Raw genomic sequence first — 17,970 nt, 5'->3', positions numbered from 1 at the left:
AGCAGAGTGGGGGAATGTCCCACTTACCACAAAACCTAGTCAAGAACCCTAAGTCCGACAACCGAACCCGGACGAAGCACAGTCGGGAGCGAACACCAGCGCGCTCGCAGGAATCGCCTGGCAAGCGGGGGAAAAAAAAAAAAAAAAACAATGTGATCAGGCGCAGACCAGTAACACGGCCCAAGGGTCGGAAGAAAATTCCCGTCGGCCCCCGAACAACATAGTCCCGTATCCAACCGGAGTGGGTGAGCAGAAGGACAGACGGAAGAAACCGGAAGGGTCCGCCCAGCAGCTGACAGATGCCAGGACAAGACAGGGCAAAGTCCAAGTCGACGTAGCCACCACAGAAAGGAGTTCTACAGTCCTGGTGAGGGAAAGTCAAGGACAACCGTGACCGAAGGGTAGTCCTCCCAAGTTACCGAAAAGGTAAGTCCAGCAGGACCATATGCCCAGAATGGAAATGCAATCTGCACCCAGCGGGAGGACAGAACGCAATAGGCCCCTTTGGTCAGCGCCGTATCCCGGGAGATGGCAAGGGTCCGCCTAGAAGAGGAACATGTAGCTGGCCAGAACCGCAGCCGAGGAGCGCAACATGCCGCCTACGGAAGGGGGGCATAGCGTGCGGCCAGCACTACTGCATCAGGCTGCAGCGTCCTGCGCAACCATTCCGTTATTTATTAACTTTATATTTTTATTTTTATTTTTCTTAAAAACACAGCCACTCTGAGGCAAAAAAGGGGGCCACCACACAGGGGCACAATCTCACACAGGCCCACCAGGAAGCCCAGAACATAGAGGGTGTCCTCTAGACGGGAGCCGGCCCTTGGTGGCCGGTACCCAACAGGTTAACAAACATCCGGCCTAGGGGGCGGCGCTGCGATCCCCTGGGGGCGGGGGACCTCCAGGCGGGAAGAATTCGCGCCACGAGAAGTTCCCGCCCCCTCCAACCGAGGCTGGAAGTTTGTGGCCTAGTAGGCCGTGAAGCCGGGGCCTAGATTTTCGCGGCGCCCGGCCGACCGGGAGTACCGGCGGTCGGCCGGGACCGGGAGAGAGCCGGCTGACGCATGCACTAACGGCCGCGGGTGCCCACCCCGCGGGCCGGCAGAGACAAAGGGCCGGATTGCGGCCGTGCAGGCCGAAGCCTGGGTCAAAAGTTTGCGGCACCCGGCCGGGAGCCGGCTCACGCATGCACTAACGGCCGCGGGTGCCCACCCCGCGGCCGGCAGAGACAAAGGGCCGGATTGCGGCCGAGCAGGCCGAAGCCTGGGTCAAAAGTTTGCGGCTCCCGGCCGACCGGAAGCCTCAACAGTCAGCCGGGGCCTGCTGGAGCATCGCGCTCAGTACATGCAGGCCGTGAGGGCCTTGCGTCCGGCAGCTTCTGGAGCCGGCAGCTTCTGAAGCGGGCCCCTGGCCCTAGACACCGGTAAGGAGGGCGCGGGGGGGGGGGGGGCATAACCCCTGTGTCAGAGGCAGCTAGGAGCGGGTCTCCGGTCCTAAAGCAGAACTCCTCCATGTGCAATGCCCTATGGAGGGGCAGTGTATAGTCGCCCCGCGGTCACCAGTATGGTGGTGGTGTGGGGCTATATGATTATTGGGCAACAGCTGGATATGAGAGACAGCCCTGGAGCCAGAAAAATGGCTGTTCCCAACGACACCTCAGGGGCCAGCCTAGGTCCAGCAGGGACCAGTATGGGGGTCAAGCACGCAGGAGACCGGGGAGGGAATGAGGGGAACGTAGGGCTGGAGAAGCCTCTCTCTTACCACAGCCGTCTTCACCCTCGGTCCGTTCCAGCAGGGTCGCCCCTTCAGCTACTGGCACCGTAGTGGCAGGACGCTGGAAGAGGGACTTGGCGTGCGGGCGACCCTTGCGCTGGCGGGATGCAGGGGAGCTGGGCTGCCCTGGTCCACCTTGCCTTCTGTGGGGGAGGCAGCAGTGCGGATGACCGGCACTGGCGCAGCTCGACCCCGGGAGAAACAGAGAGGTCTAGTGCGTCTCTGTTGTCCCTGATGATCTGAAGAAAAAGACAAAAGCAAAAAGCAAAAATCAAAACTAAAAACCAAACAGGAGAAAAACAGCCCTGCAGTAGCAGGGAGTGTCTTGCCTCCTTGGACACTAAGCAAAAACTGGCAGTCTCTCTCTCCAGGCTGAGGGTATAGCTGTGGAGGAGGGGCTTAACAGTTCTCACTTAGTGTCACGCCTCCTATGGAGATGAGCTATACCCAAGGTCTTCTGTGTCCCCCAAGGAAATTGGGCGAGAAATAGAGATACAATTTCAAAATTTCACTTTTTTGGCAGATTTTCCATTTTAATATTTTTTTTCCAGTTACAAAGCAAGGGTTAACAGCCAAACAAAACTCATTATTTATGGCCCTGATTCTGTAGTTTACAGAAACACCCCATATGTGGTCGTAAACCACTGTACGGGCACACGGCAGGGCGCAGAAGGAAAGGGATGCCATACGGTTTTTGGAAGGCAGATTTTGCTGGACTGGTTTTTTGACACCATGTCCCATTTGAAGCCCCCCTGATGCACCCCTAGAGTAGAAACTCCAAAAAAGTGACCCCATTTTAGAAAGTACGGAATAGGGTGGCAGTATTGTTGGTACTAGTTCAGGGTAGATATGATTTTTGGTTGCTCTATATTACACTTTTTGTGCGGCAAGGTAACAAGAAATAGCTTTTTTGGCACTTTTTTTTTTTGTTATTTACAACATTCATCTGACATGTTAGATCATGTGGTAATTTTATAGAGCAGGTTGTCACGGACGCAGCGATACCTAATATGTATACAATTTTTTTTTATTTATGTAAGTTTTATACAATAACTTCATTTTTAAAACCAAAAAATTGTTTAGTGTCTCCATAGTCTGAGAGCCATAGTTTTTTCAGTTTTTGGGCGATTATCTTGAGTAGGGTCTAATTTTTTGCGGGATGAGATGACAGTTTGATTGGCACTATTTTGGGGTGCATATGACTTTTTGATCGCTTGCTATTACACTTTTTGTGACGTAAGATGGCAAAAAATAGCTTTTTTTACACCGTTTTTTTTTTTTTTTTTTTTTTTACGGTGGTCACCTGAGGGGTTAGGTCATGTGATATTTATATAGAACCGGTCGATACGGACGCGGCAATACCTAATATGTATACTTTATTTTTATTTATGTAGGTTTTACACAATGATTTTATTTTTGAAACAAAAAAAATGATGTTTTAGTGTTTCCATAGTCTAAGAGCCATAGTTTTTTCAGTTTTTGGGCGATTATCTTGAGTAGGGTCTCATTTTTTGCGGGATGAGATGACGGTTTGATTGGTACTATTTTGGCGTACATGCAACTTTTTTGATCACTTTCATTACCTTTTTTGGGAAGTAAGGTGGGCAAAATTTCAATTTTCTCACAGTTTTTATTTTTTTATTTTTATGGCGTTCACTGTGCGGGGAAAGTAACATGGCCGTTTTATAGATCAGGTCGTTACGGACGCGGCGATACCTAATATGTGTAGTTTATTTTATTTTTTTAATTTTTATTCAGTGATAAATGATTTTTTTTTTTATCTTAACTTTTTTCACTTATTCTTTTTATTTTTTGACCCAGACCCACTTGGTTCTTGAAGATCCAGTGGGTCTGATGTCTGTAAAATACAGTACAGAACCTATATAGGTTTCTGTACTGTATTTTACTTACACTGAACAGATCTATGCTTTCAGCACAGATCTGTTCAGCACCATGGACAGCAGGACGCCTGAGCAGGCGTCCTGTTGCCATGGGAACCTTCCCCGTCTGCTCAGTTATGGTCAGAACTTCGCAGACGGGGAAGGGTGAGGACGGGGCTTCGGGGGGCTCTCTGGGGGCTCTCTCCCTCTCCATCGGGGGGCTGCAAAGGCACAGCAGCCCCCCGATCGGAGAGGGAGGGAGCTCCCTCTTACCGTTAACCTTTTCCATACAGCGGTCCGTACGGACCGCTGTATGGAAAGGGTTAAACGGCTGACATCGCATCAACGATGTCAGCCGTTTATACCAGGGTGCCAGCAATGTGCTGGCACCCTGGTATACCCACTGTACACCAACGATTACGCAATAGGAGGCGGGCGGGGGATCGCGATCCCGCCTGCCGCACCGCCCGCCTCCCGCAACGCCCCCACCGCCTGCGACACCCCCCCTGCACCACCCGCCGCCATCAAATCATGCAGGGGTGCAGGGGGGGTGTACTATATTGATTTTAGGCACTCTAAAGTTTCTGATCCCCGCGGTCAGGGACCGCGGGGATCAGAAACTGCAAAAAGCGCAGCAAACCGCAGGTCTGAATTGACCTGCGGTTTTCTGCGATCGTCGATGCGGGGGGGTCAAATGACCCCCCCCTGCATTGTTACAGGATGCCGGCTGAATGATTTCAGCCGGCATCCCGTTCCGATTAACCCCCGCGGCGCCGGCATCGCTATTTAAAGCCATGACGTACCGGTACGTCATGTGTCCTTAAGGACTCGGGAAACATGCCGTACCGGTACGTCATGTGTCCTTAAGGGGTTAAACTATAGGTTCAAGCAATTAGGTGCCCAAATCTCAAATCTTCAAAAACAGAAGTTATATCTAAAATGAAAATAAATAAATCATACCGAGTATAGTATTTGCATGTAAGGATTGTGCTTGAAAGTCCTTGATGTCATAAACTTTTCCATCTATTACAGTCCAGAATCCACCGTCTTTGTTGTGATTCTCCAAATCTGCTTTACGTATTAAAGTAACTTCTTCATTGTTCCTGGAGCTCTGACCACTAAAAAATGAGCCTTTTGGGGGGGAAAATGAATGGATAAATAAATCACCGCAAAAATAAATAAATGATATATATGCCCAAAAAGTAACATAATTACATTACCTACACATCTAGAAGACACATACATTAGCAAATGCACAACTTACTCATTACGCCAGGCCAGGCCAAGTCCTCATTGTCATCTCTCTCCCTTCCAGGTGCAAGATGGTTAAACCGATCTAAAGGTTCTAGAAGACTGGCCAGAAGAGGGATGGCACCAGCTTCCTGCATGAGCCAAGCGTTTTTACAAAGCAGTAGTACGGCAGAGACCACCAGTTCTGGAAGGAGTACACCTAATAAAAGGTAAAAATGGAAGTTCAGGTTAAACATCAAGTGTAAAAGCATCTCTCATAATAAGGACTTTCAACTGTAATACTTTACCTGTAAGATCACCAGCCACAATACGGGACACTTCTGCAAAATGCCTATGAGATGTTGAAGCAATGTTGGTCGCCACAGGAAGTATGTCTCCGATATGTGTGCACAGAAGAGCTGTATATTTCTTCAATAAGGAGCCAACACCTAGAAGATCAGGCGCTAAAGCCCCAAATAAACATAAAAGAATGAGCAAGAGAATCAAAATCTACCGTGAGCACAGGAGAAACAAGGATTATTATATATACCATGGGTGTTTGCAGACTGGTCCACCACTGTGCCCGGGTAGAGCTTGCTGACAAGTAATCTCTGAAAACGGAGCAAGAGATCCATGGATGCTGACCTCTCCTTACTAAAATGCTCCTGATCCAAGCTGGAGGATATGCGGCGTGCCACATCTTTTAGTTTAGCAATGGTTTGAGATGCAATGTTCCTAAAGACACCAAACAGTAGTTTTATGGCACAAATACCAATCAATCAAAGGCAAAACAACAAATCTTCAATCAATAAAAGTTGTTGCAGCATTGACAATGTCCATACTTGACCATATAGAGACAACATTGTGGAGGCCAAATGATATTTCTAAAGGAATATCATTTAAATAATGAACGTTTGAAGGGACTAAAATATTTAACACCAGGACAAGAGCTCCAGCAATTGTTTGTAAATGATGTGTATAAGGGTTTCCAGACTCTCCCCAATAGATGGTATCAGGTAACAAAGGATCTGGCGTTAACATTCGACATGCCGATCCTTTGTTCATCCAGGGAAGACAGATATCTGGCAGCAGCTGGTGTTGGCCGAATGCACATTAGGTCAACAGCTATTGAAGATGTATGACCAGCTTAAAAGGATGGTTCACCTTATAAAGTGATGGCCTATCCTCAAGATAGGCCATCACTAGCTGATCGTCAGGAGTCCAACACCCTGCACTCATGCCGATTAGCTGTTCGGCAATTGCTCCACCGTCGGTAGCAGACATCTACTTTGTCAAGGTCAAGAGGAACAGAGCCATAGTTACGATCTCAGTCCAATACAAAGTAGACTGTGCTGTTGCCGAAGAAATAAATCAGCAGGGGTAAAGGGAGTCGGAACCCTACCAATCAGCTAGTGATGGCCTATCCTTAGTAAAGACCATCACTTAAAAGGTGAACATCCCCTTTTAATGATGAGATGAGTTGCAATATGCAAGGCCACTACACAGTGGATGAGACCTTCTGCTTTTGGCTTCATCCATTGTTTAGTTTCTGGTGACTGCCAAAAATGTGGGGTTGATGTGGGGGGATGCTGGGTTTAAGACCCCCCATCAATCTAGTACATCAATAATTTTTAGGCTGGAAAACCCTTTAAAGATGGAAATTCCATCAACAGAAAATTCTGTAAAATATCAAGAGCGACAAAGTACCTAAGTAACTGCTGTATGAGTTGCACTAAGGGTAAGGTTTGCTTTCCTGCAGATTCATAGATTCCGGTGTTTATTAGGTCTTTATCCAGTGGTGTGCTGCTCCTATGCAGCGTGGACACATTGGCTTCCTGCTCATCTATTTCCTTCTCTTTCTGGGCCTCTTTCTTGGCTTCGATATCCTATTGAAATACCAGAACATAAAATAATAATATAATTTATAAAAACATTCTAACCTATTACAATGAGTAAAATCAGTAACAGCCTTTCTATCTTGTTTTTGATGCGTAAAACCAACATTACTGTCACATCTGCATCCATACGGTGGAATTTGTTTCTGTAGGGATATATAATATGCAATCTTTATTTATTTTCTTGCAAAAATAATGAATAATAATAAAGTAAACATAAAGAGAGCTGGCAATCTAATATATAAAGCGGAGTGTGTGTGTGTGTGTGTGTGTGTGTGTGTGTGTGTGTAAAGCGGAGTGTGTGTGTGTGTGTGTGTGTGTGTGTGTGTGTGTATGTCCGCTAAAGGAATCCGCACCGTTGCATTTACAATCACAATCACCTGCCACACAGGTACATCAGGTGTCCAGGAAGGTTTTAGACCAGGTCTCGGCTCTCTAGGATGTACCGTTCCTGAGATATTCCCAAAAAATGCATTAGCCAATAGAAGCTTGGTCACATGACCCTTATCAGCCAATAGAAGCTCACAGGTCCTCCAGCCTCCACATACACTGTTTTACTCCAGGTTTCCATAACAATCTAGCCATTTATCTTCACTGCTGTAGGAGAGCTTTAAAGGAAATCTGTCACAAGGATAATTGCTATTGAAGTAAAGCCATGGCCTAATAGCATTTAGTACCTTATTTCCAGATGTGCCTTTGTTCCAGCAATAGATGTTTTTATTCTCTGAAAATCCAATTTATTTGGTATGCAAATGAGCCAGTAAGGTACCCACAGGGGCGTCACTCTTGAAGGAAGGAGCCCATACACGCCCCCTGCCACAATGTGTCCACCCTCAAAATACTTAAAACCTCGCCCCCAGGTCCCACTAAGCCACGTCCCTTATCTGATTAGACCATGCCCCTTCCCACTCCAGGGGATTGAAAAAAAGATTTGTCAGCTGCAGGGGTGAAAGGGAGGGTGACTTTCTCCCTGCAGCTCACACTCAGACAGTACAGTGCTGCTGTCTTGGAGTGAGCTGTTCAAAAGGACACAGCCCCTGATCCATTAAAGGCCACTGTTAAGGGGACGGGCCCCTGTGAAGGTCACTGTCAAAGGGGTGGTATGCTGCGAAAATCACTGTCAAAGGGGAAGGCTGCTGTAAAGGTCAAAGTTAAGGGGGTGGGATGCTGTGGAAATCCAATTTTAAGGGACGGGGCACTGTGAGGGTGTCAGTGTTAAGTGGTTGGGGGCTGTGGAGGTCACTGTTTTGGGGGCGGGGTGCTGTAGATGTCACTGTTATAGTGGATACTGTGGATCTTTTAACGACACACACAAACATTAAATTAAATAGATTAAATATACCCGAGCAAAGCCGCGTCCTTTAGCTAGTATGGAATAAAGCACAATGTAATTAGCAGAACGGATAAAAAAAGTAATGGAGGGTATTCGCAGTTATACTGCACCTGAATCTCTGCGGTTATAGCTGCGTTTAATGCACATTCCAATCCTCCATCTGCCATCAAACTGCTCACCAACAGGTCAATCATAAAGCGACGGCCGGGACTTATGGTCATTTCATTTCCAGAGGCTAAACATGATAATGAAATATCGAAAACATTTACAAACAAGCAAAGCATCAGAAAGAAGAATCTCTATGTGAAATTCTGCAGTCATCTTTTTAAATGCAGCCCTTTATGCTGTGCATTGCAGTATACAGACCTTATGGCCCTAAATGAAATCACAACAATGTACAATCCTTTAGCAGAATGTGGGCAAAGCCATGGATACAAGAGACCGGGCCTCACTACATACAATTTGAGGTCATTTTGAATTAGACCTTAGGATTATATTTTCATAGCAGACAGAATTGATGAGCCAAACGTGAACTTACTGTAATACATTAGTGTTTCCAGATATATTATTTTCCTAACATATAACATGGCGCTAGGAGGTATATCATGTTACAGGCTGCTATGGAGAAGACAAGGAATTTTAGTTTCAATCGAAATCCCTACCCTAATGATTGAGCAATTCAACTCATGAGGAATTATATATTTTTTTTTAAATCAGATATTTTTATTTGATTTTCAATAGTATATTAAGAACATAAGTGATTCCTCCCCCCCCCCCCAATTGGCGCAATTTTTTCAGATTTGTCTTGTGCCTTTATAGCGTGTCTGAGCTGCAAATATAGGGACATTAAATTCTTGCTGTAGCTGTGTGTATTCTTTCAATGTACCCTCCGAGTACAACGAGTCATCTTATTAAGGTTATAGGAGTTCCACATCCGCAGTTCTGTAATTTTGTCTAACTCCTCGTACATAGAATTAGGCCAGATCGGGGTATACATTGTATAACCAGAGACTTTTATTATGTCTCTGGCCTTCCACCATACCTTGTGAATGGTGCGCAGTACACCATAATGACCCCCCTTAGTATGGAAGGTGCCATCTTCCAAATACAGACAACAAACAGGGCCGCCCTAGAAGAAAACCCACTATTTTTCCCGCCGTATTCATCTTCTCTACATCCCCCCAGCCTCTAATATGTTGTAACTGACTCGCTAAATTATATAACCACGGGTCTGGTAAGGCCAGGCCCCCATTCGTTTTAGGTTGTCGTAAAGTGATAAGTTTAATACGAGGGACACCCTTCTTCCAAATTAAATCCCTAAACAGGGCATTTACTTTATAGAAAAAATGAAGCAGGATCCAGCAGGGTGCATTATGAAGAAGATACAGTAACTGGGGCATCAACATCATTTTTATAAGGTTTGTCCTCCCGATCATGGAGAGCGTCAGTTTAATCCATGTATTTACCTTATCTTTAAATCTGTTTAGCAAAGGAGTTAAATTCAGGTTTTTATAATCCCTTGTATCAGGGGTTATTTGAACGCCTAGATACTTAAAGGAGGATACTATCGTTAGACCCATGGCATCTTCCGGGGTCGGAGCACCTGCCTTAGTTATTGGCATAACCACAGACTTCGTCCAATTAATGCGGAGACCAGACAGTGTACCATAGTCATTAATGATCTGCATGGCTCCTTTAAGAGAGTTCCTCCAGTCCTCCATGAACAGCAGTAGATCATCAGCATAAAGAGCAACTTTTTCAGTCAGCTCACCATACTGAAAACCTTGCACCAAGACTGCTCGTCTCAAAGCCTCCTCCAAAGGCTCCACCGCCACCGCAAACAAAAGCGGCGTCAGGTCCCCCTATGCAGCTCAAAGGGGTCCGACAGAATACCATTAACCCGCAATACAGCCTTCGGGGATGCACACAGAAGTTGTACCCACTCTATGTAGTGACGTCCAAAGCCCATCCTCTCCAGCACCAGCCATAAATATCACCATTCCACACTGTCGAATGCCTTGGCCGCATCAAGAGATGCGACCGCCGCACTCGAGGTGTGGACCTGGCTCGCCTGAATATTCTGAAAAAGTCTTCTGACATTAACAGCAGTGGAGGCATTCGGCATCAAGCCTGCCTGGTCTGCGTGAATAAGCATCGTAATAACCCGATTTAATCCGTTTGCCATCACTTTCGCCAGCAATTTCACGTCAGTCTGCAGGAGCGAAATAGGTCTGCAAGAACCAGCTTCTTTGTCATCTTTACCGGGGTTTCGGGATGAGCACAATTATAGCTTCCTTCGCCCGCTTCCTTCGCCTCCTTGCAAACCTCCAGCAACTGCGGCAAAAGTATGGATGCATACCTTTTATATAGTTCAGGTGGTAGGCCATCTCTCCCTGGTGCCTTATTACTAGACATGGATCCTAAAGCCTCCTCCAACTTCTTAAGGGTTACTGGGGCATCTAACATATCTCTGTGTTCCCCCGAAACGGTACTCAGCGGCAGCTGTTGTAAAAATTTCAGAATTTCCTCTTCTGAAGCTGCTATCCTGGACTTATACAGCGAGGAATAGACGAACTGCATAATATGAATTATCATGTCAGGGTCATCTCTCATTTCTCCCTCTGAATCCCTGAGCGCTCCTATATATGATGTCTGCTGTTGAGCTCTGGAAATTAAGGGCAACAGCCTCCCCGCTTTTTCGCCCTCCTCATAATAAGACTGCTTCTGGAAGAATCTCTTATTCTTTGCATTTTGCAACAATTTGTCATTTAACTTTTCCTGCGCTCCTTCCACCTTGCCTCAGTGTCCGCCGTTGGAGCAGCGACATGCGCTGCCTCCAATAGCCCCACCGCGGCAGTCAATCTTTGTACCGTCAGTTTAGTTTCGGTCTTTTTAGTATTAATATCCACTATTAATAGCCTCCTCAAATAGGCCTTCATGGCGTCCCACACCACAAGTTTAGATGCCGATGGGAGATTGATGTCAAAATATTCCTTCAGTTTGTCACCTATTCCCCAAGGATCTGGTAACACATACAACCATTGCGGGTTAAACTTCCAGACCATGTTTCTCTGTATCCTGCTGGGCTGAAAGTCAGTGATCGCCAGAACTGGAGAGTGGTCCGAGAGTCTACGTGGTAAGTATTTGATATCCCGGATAAAGCGCCCCATACCAGCATGCCCCAATATGAGGTCAATCCTTGATAAAGAGTCATAGGTAGAGAAGACACACGAATACCGTTTCATTAATGGATTTTTCAACCGCCAAAAATCCAGCAAGGATTATTGCAGAAGCTTTCCAAATGGCGTGAGGCCGCACCCAAGAGAATAAGAGCCCCCTCCCATCTTATCTAGTGCAGGGTTAACAATACTGTTAAAGTCTCCCATAACTATTAATGGGACATCCGGCACTTCCGCCAAATACCTCAGAATAGATTTAAGCACCTGCGGAGAGTAAGGCGGTGGGATGTAAACCCCTATTATTACACACGGGATAGTATACAGCGTGCAGTATATATCTTCCGTCCCTATCCTATGCGAGATGCAAGTAAACGCTATGGATTTGTGTACTAAAATGCTTACGCCTCTCGCATATGTAGAGTATGTAGCATGGTAGCAGTGTCCAGCCCAATGTGGACTGACATGAAGAATTATTTTAATAGAGAACCAGTTGTTGATGCAAGCACCTTTTCTACGAATATAAAAGAATTTTTTACCTTTCCAAAGATGAATCTAACCTGCAAAATGTACACTGGGACTGCAGTAAAAAAAAATAAAAAAAATTAAAAGCTGCAGATGTAATTCCACATGGCAACTGCTGCTGGAAGCTGGTTGTCTCTCACTGCAGAATCAGGGAGACTGCAGCTTCTACTGAGCGGTGTAAGATTACACTGAAAGGAGTTTGCCAATCAAGGGTGAGTACTGAGTTTAGCTCCTGACTACACTCGGATTCCCTCATTTTAATACCAGGTGGGAAAACTTTCAAAGAAGGATTATACACAGATTTTCACAGGTTTTCAGAGTAAGTACACCGGCCTCATCAGGTCCAAGATCTAGTTAAAGGGGCTGTTTCATCTTGCAATTACTAAGGCGATATGAGACTAAGCAGCGACCCTCAGGTTGCCGGGACACAGAGGAGCGGGCCAGCACTCTGTTTCATATCCTGCATAGCCTGCCGTGCTATGATGTTTCTGTAACTTCCCATGCACTAAAATGGAAGCTACTGAAACAGCGGAGCACAGGTTCACTCCACCGGTTCCTGGCCACCCGGGGCTTAGTCTCATTTTGCCTTAGTAATGGCGAGATGAGACAACCCCTTTAATAATGTATGCGGTTTGTATCTTGAAATCAGACAACAGATCCTCTTTAAGCTGTCCCAGTAAACACTGCTTGTAGCCACATGTTTGCGCTGTAGTGTGGTACCTAACAGACTGGTGTGTCCCAATTGGACAGAGCATTTGAAGAAAGCCAAATAACTGAAATGTCATTTATTAAACATACCTGCATTTGGTAACAAGGCAGACAGAGCTCTGGCTCTTTCCTCAGCCGTTGGCAGGAGAAGAGACCACCCACTTTGTAGAACTGCTTGGGCAGCTGACTGAACGGTATTCAGCACTCCAGCATTACTAGCCAAGGTGACCACGGTCTGCTTCAAACTGTTCAACAAAGTACTTCCGAGACCCAGGCCTAGACACTCTGGATCTACTTGATGGCTGATGGCAGCATGCAACTAGAAGAAAAAGCTGGAATCAGAAATGTTGATTTTTATTGGAGTAACTCACTTAGTCACCAAATAAGTACTACCTGCAACCGAAGAAGGTTAAGTGTTGATACAGCCATACATTCCTTCTCTTGTGGAGGTGGCCAATCTGAGCTGCCATCCATCCCTTCACTGACTTGTCGCAGAAGAAGATCTAGTTGTTCAAAGGTCATGGAGCACACATCTACCACAAAAGGCACACGAAGACCAATGGACCACTCTGAGCATGAAGACCAGGCAAAACTCTATAAAGAAAAATTATAAAATATAAACAGAATTGTGGTCACTTGCCTATAGAGGACTATGCAGTTCCAACTTTTTGATGTTTATCTAACCATTGCTCTAAAATATAGAGCATTTTATTTTTTCTAAGTCATTCCATTTCTGGAAACAAAAAACATTTTATACAAGGTCTTCTTTAAAGGTGCAGTATAATTAGAAAGTTAAATATTTTTACAAAAAAGTAAGACGTGTTTTAAAAAATAACAGTGTATTGTCTTGTGTCACTTATCAATGTAAAGCAAAAGTATGAAATAATGCAGTTTTTACATGTACAGACATCTAATGGTTGAAATGCCGCTGCGCAGGCTGGTCCAGAAAGAAAAGCCTACAGTGCAATAGAATGTCCTCACTAGTAGGCAGAAGATGACTGTCCTCACTAGTAGGCAGAAGATGACTGTCCTCACTAGTAGGCAGAAGATGACTGTCCTCACTAGTAGGCAGAAGATGACTGTCCTCACTAGTAGGCAGAAGATGACTGTCCTCACTAGTAGGCAGAAGATGACTGTCCTCACTAGTAGGCAGAAGATGACTGTCCTCACTAGTAGGCAGAAGATGACTGTCCTCACTAGTAGGCAGAAGATGACTGTCCTCACTAGTAGGCAGAAGATGACTGTCCTCACTAGTAGGCAGAAGATGACTGTCCTCACTAGTAGGCAGAAGATGACTGTCCTCACTAGTAGGCAGAAGATGAATGTTATGAAGACAAGTCTATTGTTCTGCAGAGTGCGAGAGAGCAGCAAACGGCTACATAACAGAGCATCTCAACTTCTAGAATCCATTGACTTGACTGTGAAGCCGTTTCTTTCTATAAAAACGTACAGAATATATTTTGTATCGCCTAGTTCAGGAAACCCATACCTGAGCGGGTCCACATGCAATTCCGACTATGTGTTTAGAGTCCAATCCAGGGAGGGCAGATGGCTCAGGCTTTGCAATACGTAAGGTGTCAAAATGCTGACATTGATCATTGCTCCCCCAGCTGTAAACGTCTCCGGACTCAGTGAGTGCCAGGCAGTGAGTGGAGCCCACTGCTACGTCAACCACCTTTTTGCCTGAAAAAAATTATATATTATCTTAAGACAAAAAAAAAAAAAAAAAAAAAAAAAAAAAGCGTTGACAAGTAACAATCATGGTTATGGTTTTTACGCAGTGTAAAAATCTTTCGTCTGTGATTAAAAGTGAACATTCATACACTTAGGGTCCATTCACATTTCCGTATGCGTTTTGCGGACCGCACATCGCTGGCACTATAATAGAAAATGCCTTTTCTTGTCCGCAATTGTGGACAAGAATAGGACATGTTCTATTTTTTTGTGGAACGGAAGTGCGGATGCGGACAGCAGATTCCGGCCCCATTTAAAAAAAAAAAAACAGAAAGCGAGGAGATGACAGGGATCCCCTCGATCTGCCTGACACGGCTAGTTATTTACCATTATTACAACTTCTAATCAATTACTTACCTTGCAGGCCATCAAGTAATTTGGGATATCTGACATGTTCCTCTGTCCCATGTCCAAGCCTCTGGTTGTCTCCTTTACCCCAGGAATAGACCTGTCCATCTTTGGTGATGGCAATGGAAAACTGGCTGCCACAGCGAACTTTTACTATGTCCAGGTCTTGAAGTTTCTCAATCAACTTGGGGGTTTTACAACCATCGCTGCCTCCTCTACCCAGCTTTCCATAATCCCCATCTCCCCAAGACCAGACTTGACCTGAAACAAGAAAAGCATTTCTCATATTCCTACTGAACATATTCACACCTGTACTGACTGTCTGGTAGCTTTTGTCCTGTCACCCTTATTTTATGTGTCCATAGAGACTGATAACCCATGTTCCTAGTATGGCAACACATTGTGGTCCTCTTAGAAGGTGGGTACTTTAAGATATGTAGAGGTTTACTGGAGCAGAGAAAACATACTGTCAGCACTCTATACACCAGTCCATGCCCCCAGCAGTAATACCAGGCGTTTTCTGTATATCAAACACACACAACAGGGCCCATTTCATAGGAAGCAACTAACCCAGGGAATCTGTCACCATGGTCTTGGACTATTATCTGCTGCAATACATGAGTAGTAGTGCATGTAAGGAGTCCAGAACGCAACTTTTTTTTTCTACTGGCCCCCACTGTCAGCGTTTAAAGCTGCGCTGAAATCCATAGTGAGTCCTCTGTGTTAGGTTAGCACTGCACAGCAGTCTAGACTCTGTGTTTCAGTGCAGCTTTGAGTGCTGACAGCGGGGGAAAACAGGGGGCAATAGGAAAATAAAAAAGGGTCAATCTGGAGCCCTTATATGCAGTACTTCTTATGTATTACTGCAGGTAGTAGTCCACAATCATGGTGACAGACTCCCTTTAAATGCTACATCTCAGTTACAGATATGCAATCAAACAACGTACCATTTTCAGTCACTGCCAAAGTCTGAGCATCTCCACTTCCACAAGAAATGTCGACTACCTTTAGTCCTTTCAGTCCAGTCACCAACATTGGAACAGTCTGGTCCTCACTTGAGCCTAGAAGTAGCAAAACCATTACAAAATTATTATATTTACCCTTTTTTTTAGGCTCCTTTCACACCACCATTTACAGTGTTGGATGGGAAAGCTCCTGGTGCATATAACATATGCCTTGAGGCCCCCCACCCATGTGATGAAGGCCAGGAGGGCGTCCTTTGGGCCTCTCTTCAGCTGATGTACATCAGTATACTTTTTTCTTGCTGTATGGAACAGGGCAGAGTACCTTCATCAGTGTAAAACGTAACTTTTACTGATGATCATTTAAAAATCACCAAATGTATGGAACAGGGCAGAGTACCTTCATCAGTGTAAAACGTAACCTTTACTGATGATCATTCAAAATCCCTCACACTTGCTCACACTGGTGATTTTGAATGATCATCAGTAAAGGTTATGTTTTACCCGGATGAAGGTACTCTGCCCTGTTCCATACATTTGGTGATTTTTAATGATCATCAGTAAAGGCTACGTTTTACACTGGTGAAGGTACTCTGTGATTACATTATTATTAAGTTACACTAGTGACTACCTGACATCTGATGTCTATATCTATCAGAACTGTAAAAAAATAAAATAAAATGAATGGAACAGGGCAGCAGACTGTAGATCAGACATCCAGGAAAAAAAAGTTTATGCGTAAAACACTATTCTATTACAATGGCAGCCTATGGGCGATGGATGCCACTATATGCTTACACACGGGCATCTGTCAGGGGAAATCCTCACGATGTATACTTATGATGGACACCCCAGAACAAAATGAGAAGATCCTTATGCCCAACATTCTTGTCGATGGTATCTAGCTGGATAATGAGACTTTTTTGTGTTAACAGCCCCAATATCACCATACTTAAAAAAAAAACTACTATTAAAATATTACATCACATATTATTAAGACAAGAATGCCACCTGCCCTGAATGCTGCGGCTCACAACTGACAATATATGTTATCTTCATGCACAATTACCAAAGTCCTAGGTTGAAGGAAGTAAGCTTTTTTTGCACCAGTCAACTTGCTATATATATTTGTCTGAATAAAATGGTATACACACCATGTCCCAGTCTTCCATAGTTTCCTCGGCCCCAAGTGTACAGCTCTCCATCAGCAGTGATGGCGGCACTGTATGTGCTGCCGCATGCAATGTGAACAATCTGCTTCCCAGACTGCTTGCCACACAGGGCAGAAACCAGTTTAGGCTCCTCTAATGAACTAAAAGAAAAAAGAAAATGAAGGTTTTTAGAAATCAACACAAAACCAGAATTGGCAAATAACAAAAAATAAAAAAGTTTAACCGAATAATAATAAAAAAAAAATCTTACACAGTGTCTCCATGACCTAGTCTTCCACCATCACCACAACCCCATGAAAATAGTTCACCAGTGGAGGATAAGGCCAGATAATGCTGTCCATCAGAATGAGAATAAATCTTCACAATATTTCGGGAGGCAAGACCCTGCACAAGCTGTGGTCCCTGGTTGAAGAGAAATCACAAGAAGTTAGATATAGAGATTAATCAGAGACATTCCCTTACAAAATGCAGCCGTCGGGGGGGTGGAGATCTTCTAATTTAGCCAGGACGTTTCTGAAGCAAAAAATTACATGAATGGCTGTCCATGTAATACAAGGGTGGGTTGAGTACCAGAATGGGAGCCACTCCTACAATACCTGAGCACACGATACTTTAAATGGAGCTAGAAACCCAGCACAATTCTAGTTCATGTAGTTCATCTATCCCCCCTAAGGTGCTTTTAGACTGCCCAATGAGGGACCATAACTACTGCGGAAGAAATCTATAGGAAGGCAGTGGGGCAATGGATGCTGCATAGTAGAAGAACAATCATTTCTATGACTGTATGTACCCCATAGTAGCGCATGAAAGCTACGCAAACAGTGCAGCACAGCAGGCTATGCCGTTTCCTGAACTCTGGCCACACAGGACGGCGAGATGGGACAACCCCTTTAACAGCCCATCTACGGTCATGGCAACAAGGTTCAGACAGGAGGGGTTTTTACCCATCTGATAATTTGCTTTCCTGGAGATAAGTGCCACCAGGTTAACCAGATAATGTACATGGATTTAAATAACATGCAGCAAGTTTATTACTACAGCCTCTTCCTAAATGAACTAAAGACTATGGGGCACATTTATTAAGATTAGCGTTTTAGATGCCGGTCTTAGGTTCCATTCACACGTCAGCAAAATGGATCCATATCTGTTCCACAACGGATCCGGACCCATTCATTTCCAAGATGCAGACAGCACACAGTGTACATCTACCACTTCTTGTGCAATGCTCTGCAGA

At 45.0% G+C, this 17,970-nt stretch overlaps 1 protein-coding gene across 5 annotated transcripts in view; it reads right to left on the bottom strand.

Moving 5' to 3' along the window:
- Positions 1 to 17,970, bottom strand: part of HERC2 (HECT and RLD domain containing E3 ubiquitin protein ligase 2) — a 222,904-nt gene that overhangs the window by 144,762 nt on the left and 60,172 nt on the right. For all 5 annotated transcript variants that reach the window (XM_044288171.1, XM_044288175.1, XM_044288172.1 and 2 more), the window contains 13 exons: positions 16,987 to 17,138; positions 16,719 to 16,876; positions 15,550 to 15,663; positions 14,612 to 14,863; positions 14,010 to 14,203; positions 12,914 to 13,114; positions 12,611 to 12,839; positions 8,222 to 8,346; positions 6,591 to 6,769; positions 5,434 to 5,618; positions 5,192 to 5,347; positions 4,918 to 5,103; positions 4,614 to 4,784 (listed from right to left, as the gene is read on the bottom strand). In XM_044288171.1, the coding sequence (XP_044144106.1) occupies positions 4,614 to 4,784; positions 4,918 to 5,103; positions 5,192 to 5,347; positions 5,434 to 5,618; positions 6,591 to 6,769; positions 8,222 to 8,346; positions 12,611 to 12,839; positions 12,914 to 13,114; positions 14,010 to 14,203; positions 14,612 to 14,863; positions 15,550 to 15,663; positions 16,719 to 16,876; positions 16,987 to 17,138 (2,302 nt within the window). The remainder of the gene's footprint in view (positions 1 to 4,613; positions 4,785 to 4,917; positions 5,104 to 5,191; positions 5,348 to 5,433; positions 5,619 to 6,590; positions 6,770 to 8,221; positions 8,347 to 12,610; positions 12,840 to 12,913; positions 13,115 to 14,009; positions 14,204 to 14,611; positions 14,864 to 15,549; positions 15,664 to 16,718; positions 16,877 to 16,986; positions 17,139 to 17,970) is intronic.

This window comes from Bufo gargarizans, chromosome 3, assembly GCF_014858855.1.
Source record: "Bufo gargarizans isolate SCDJY-AF-19 chromosome 3, ASM1485885v1, whole genome shotgun sequence".
Lineage (NCBI taxonomy): Eukaryota > Metazoa > Chordata > Amphibia > Anura > Bufonidae > Bufo > Bufo gargarizans.
The sequence above is the reverse complement of the archived record's forward strand: the minus strand, read 5'-3'. Positions and strand labels throughout refer to the sequence as shown.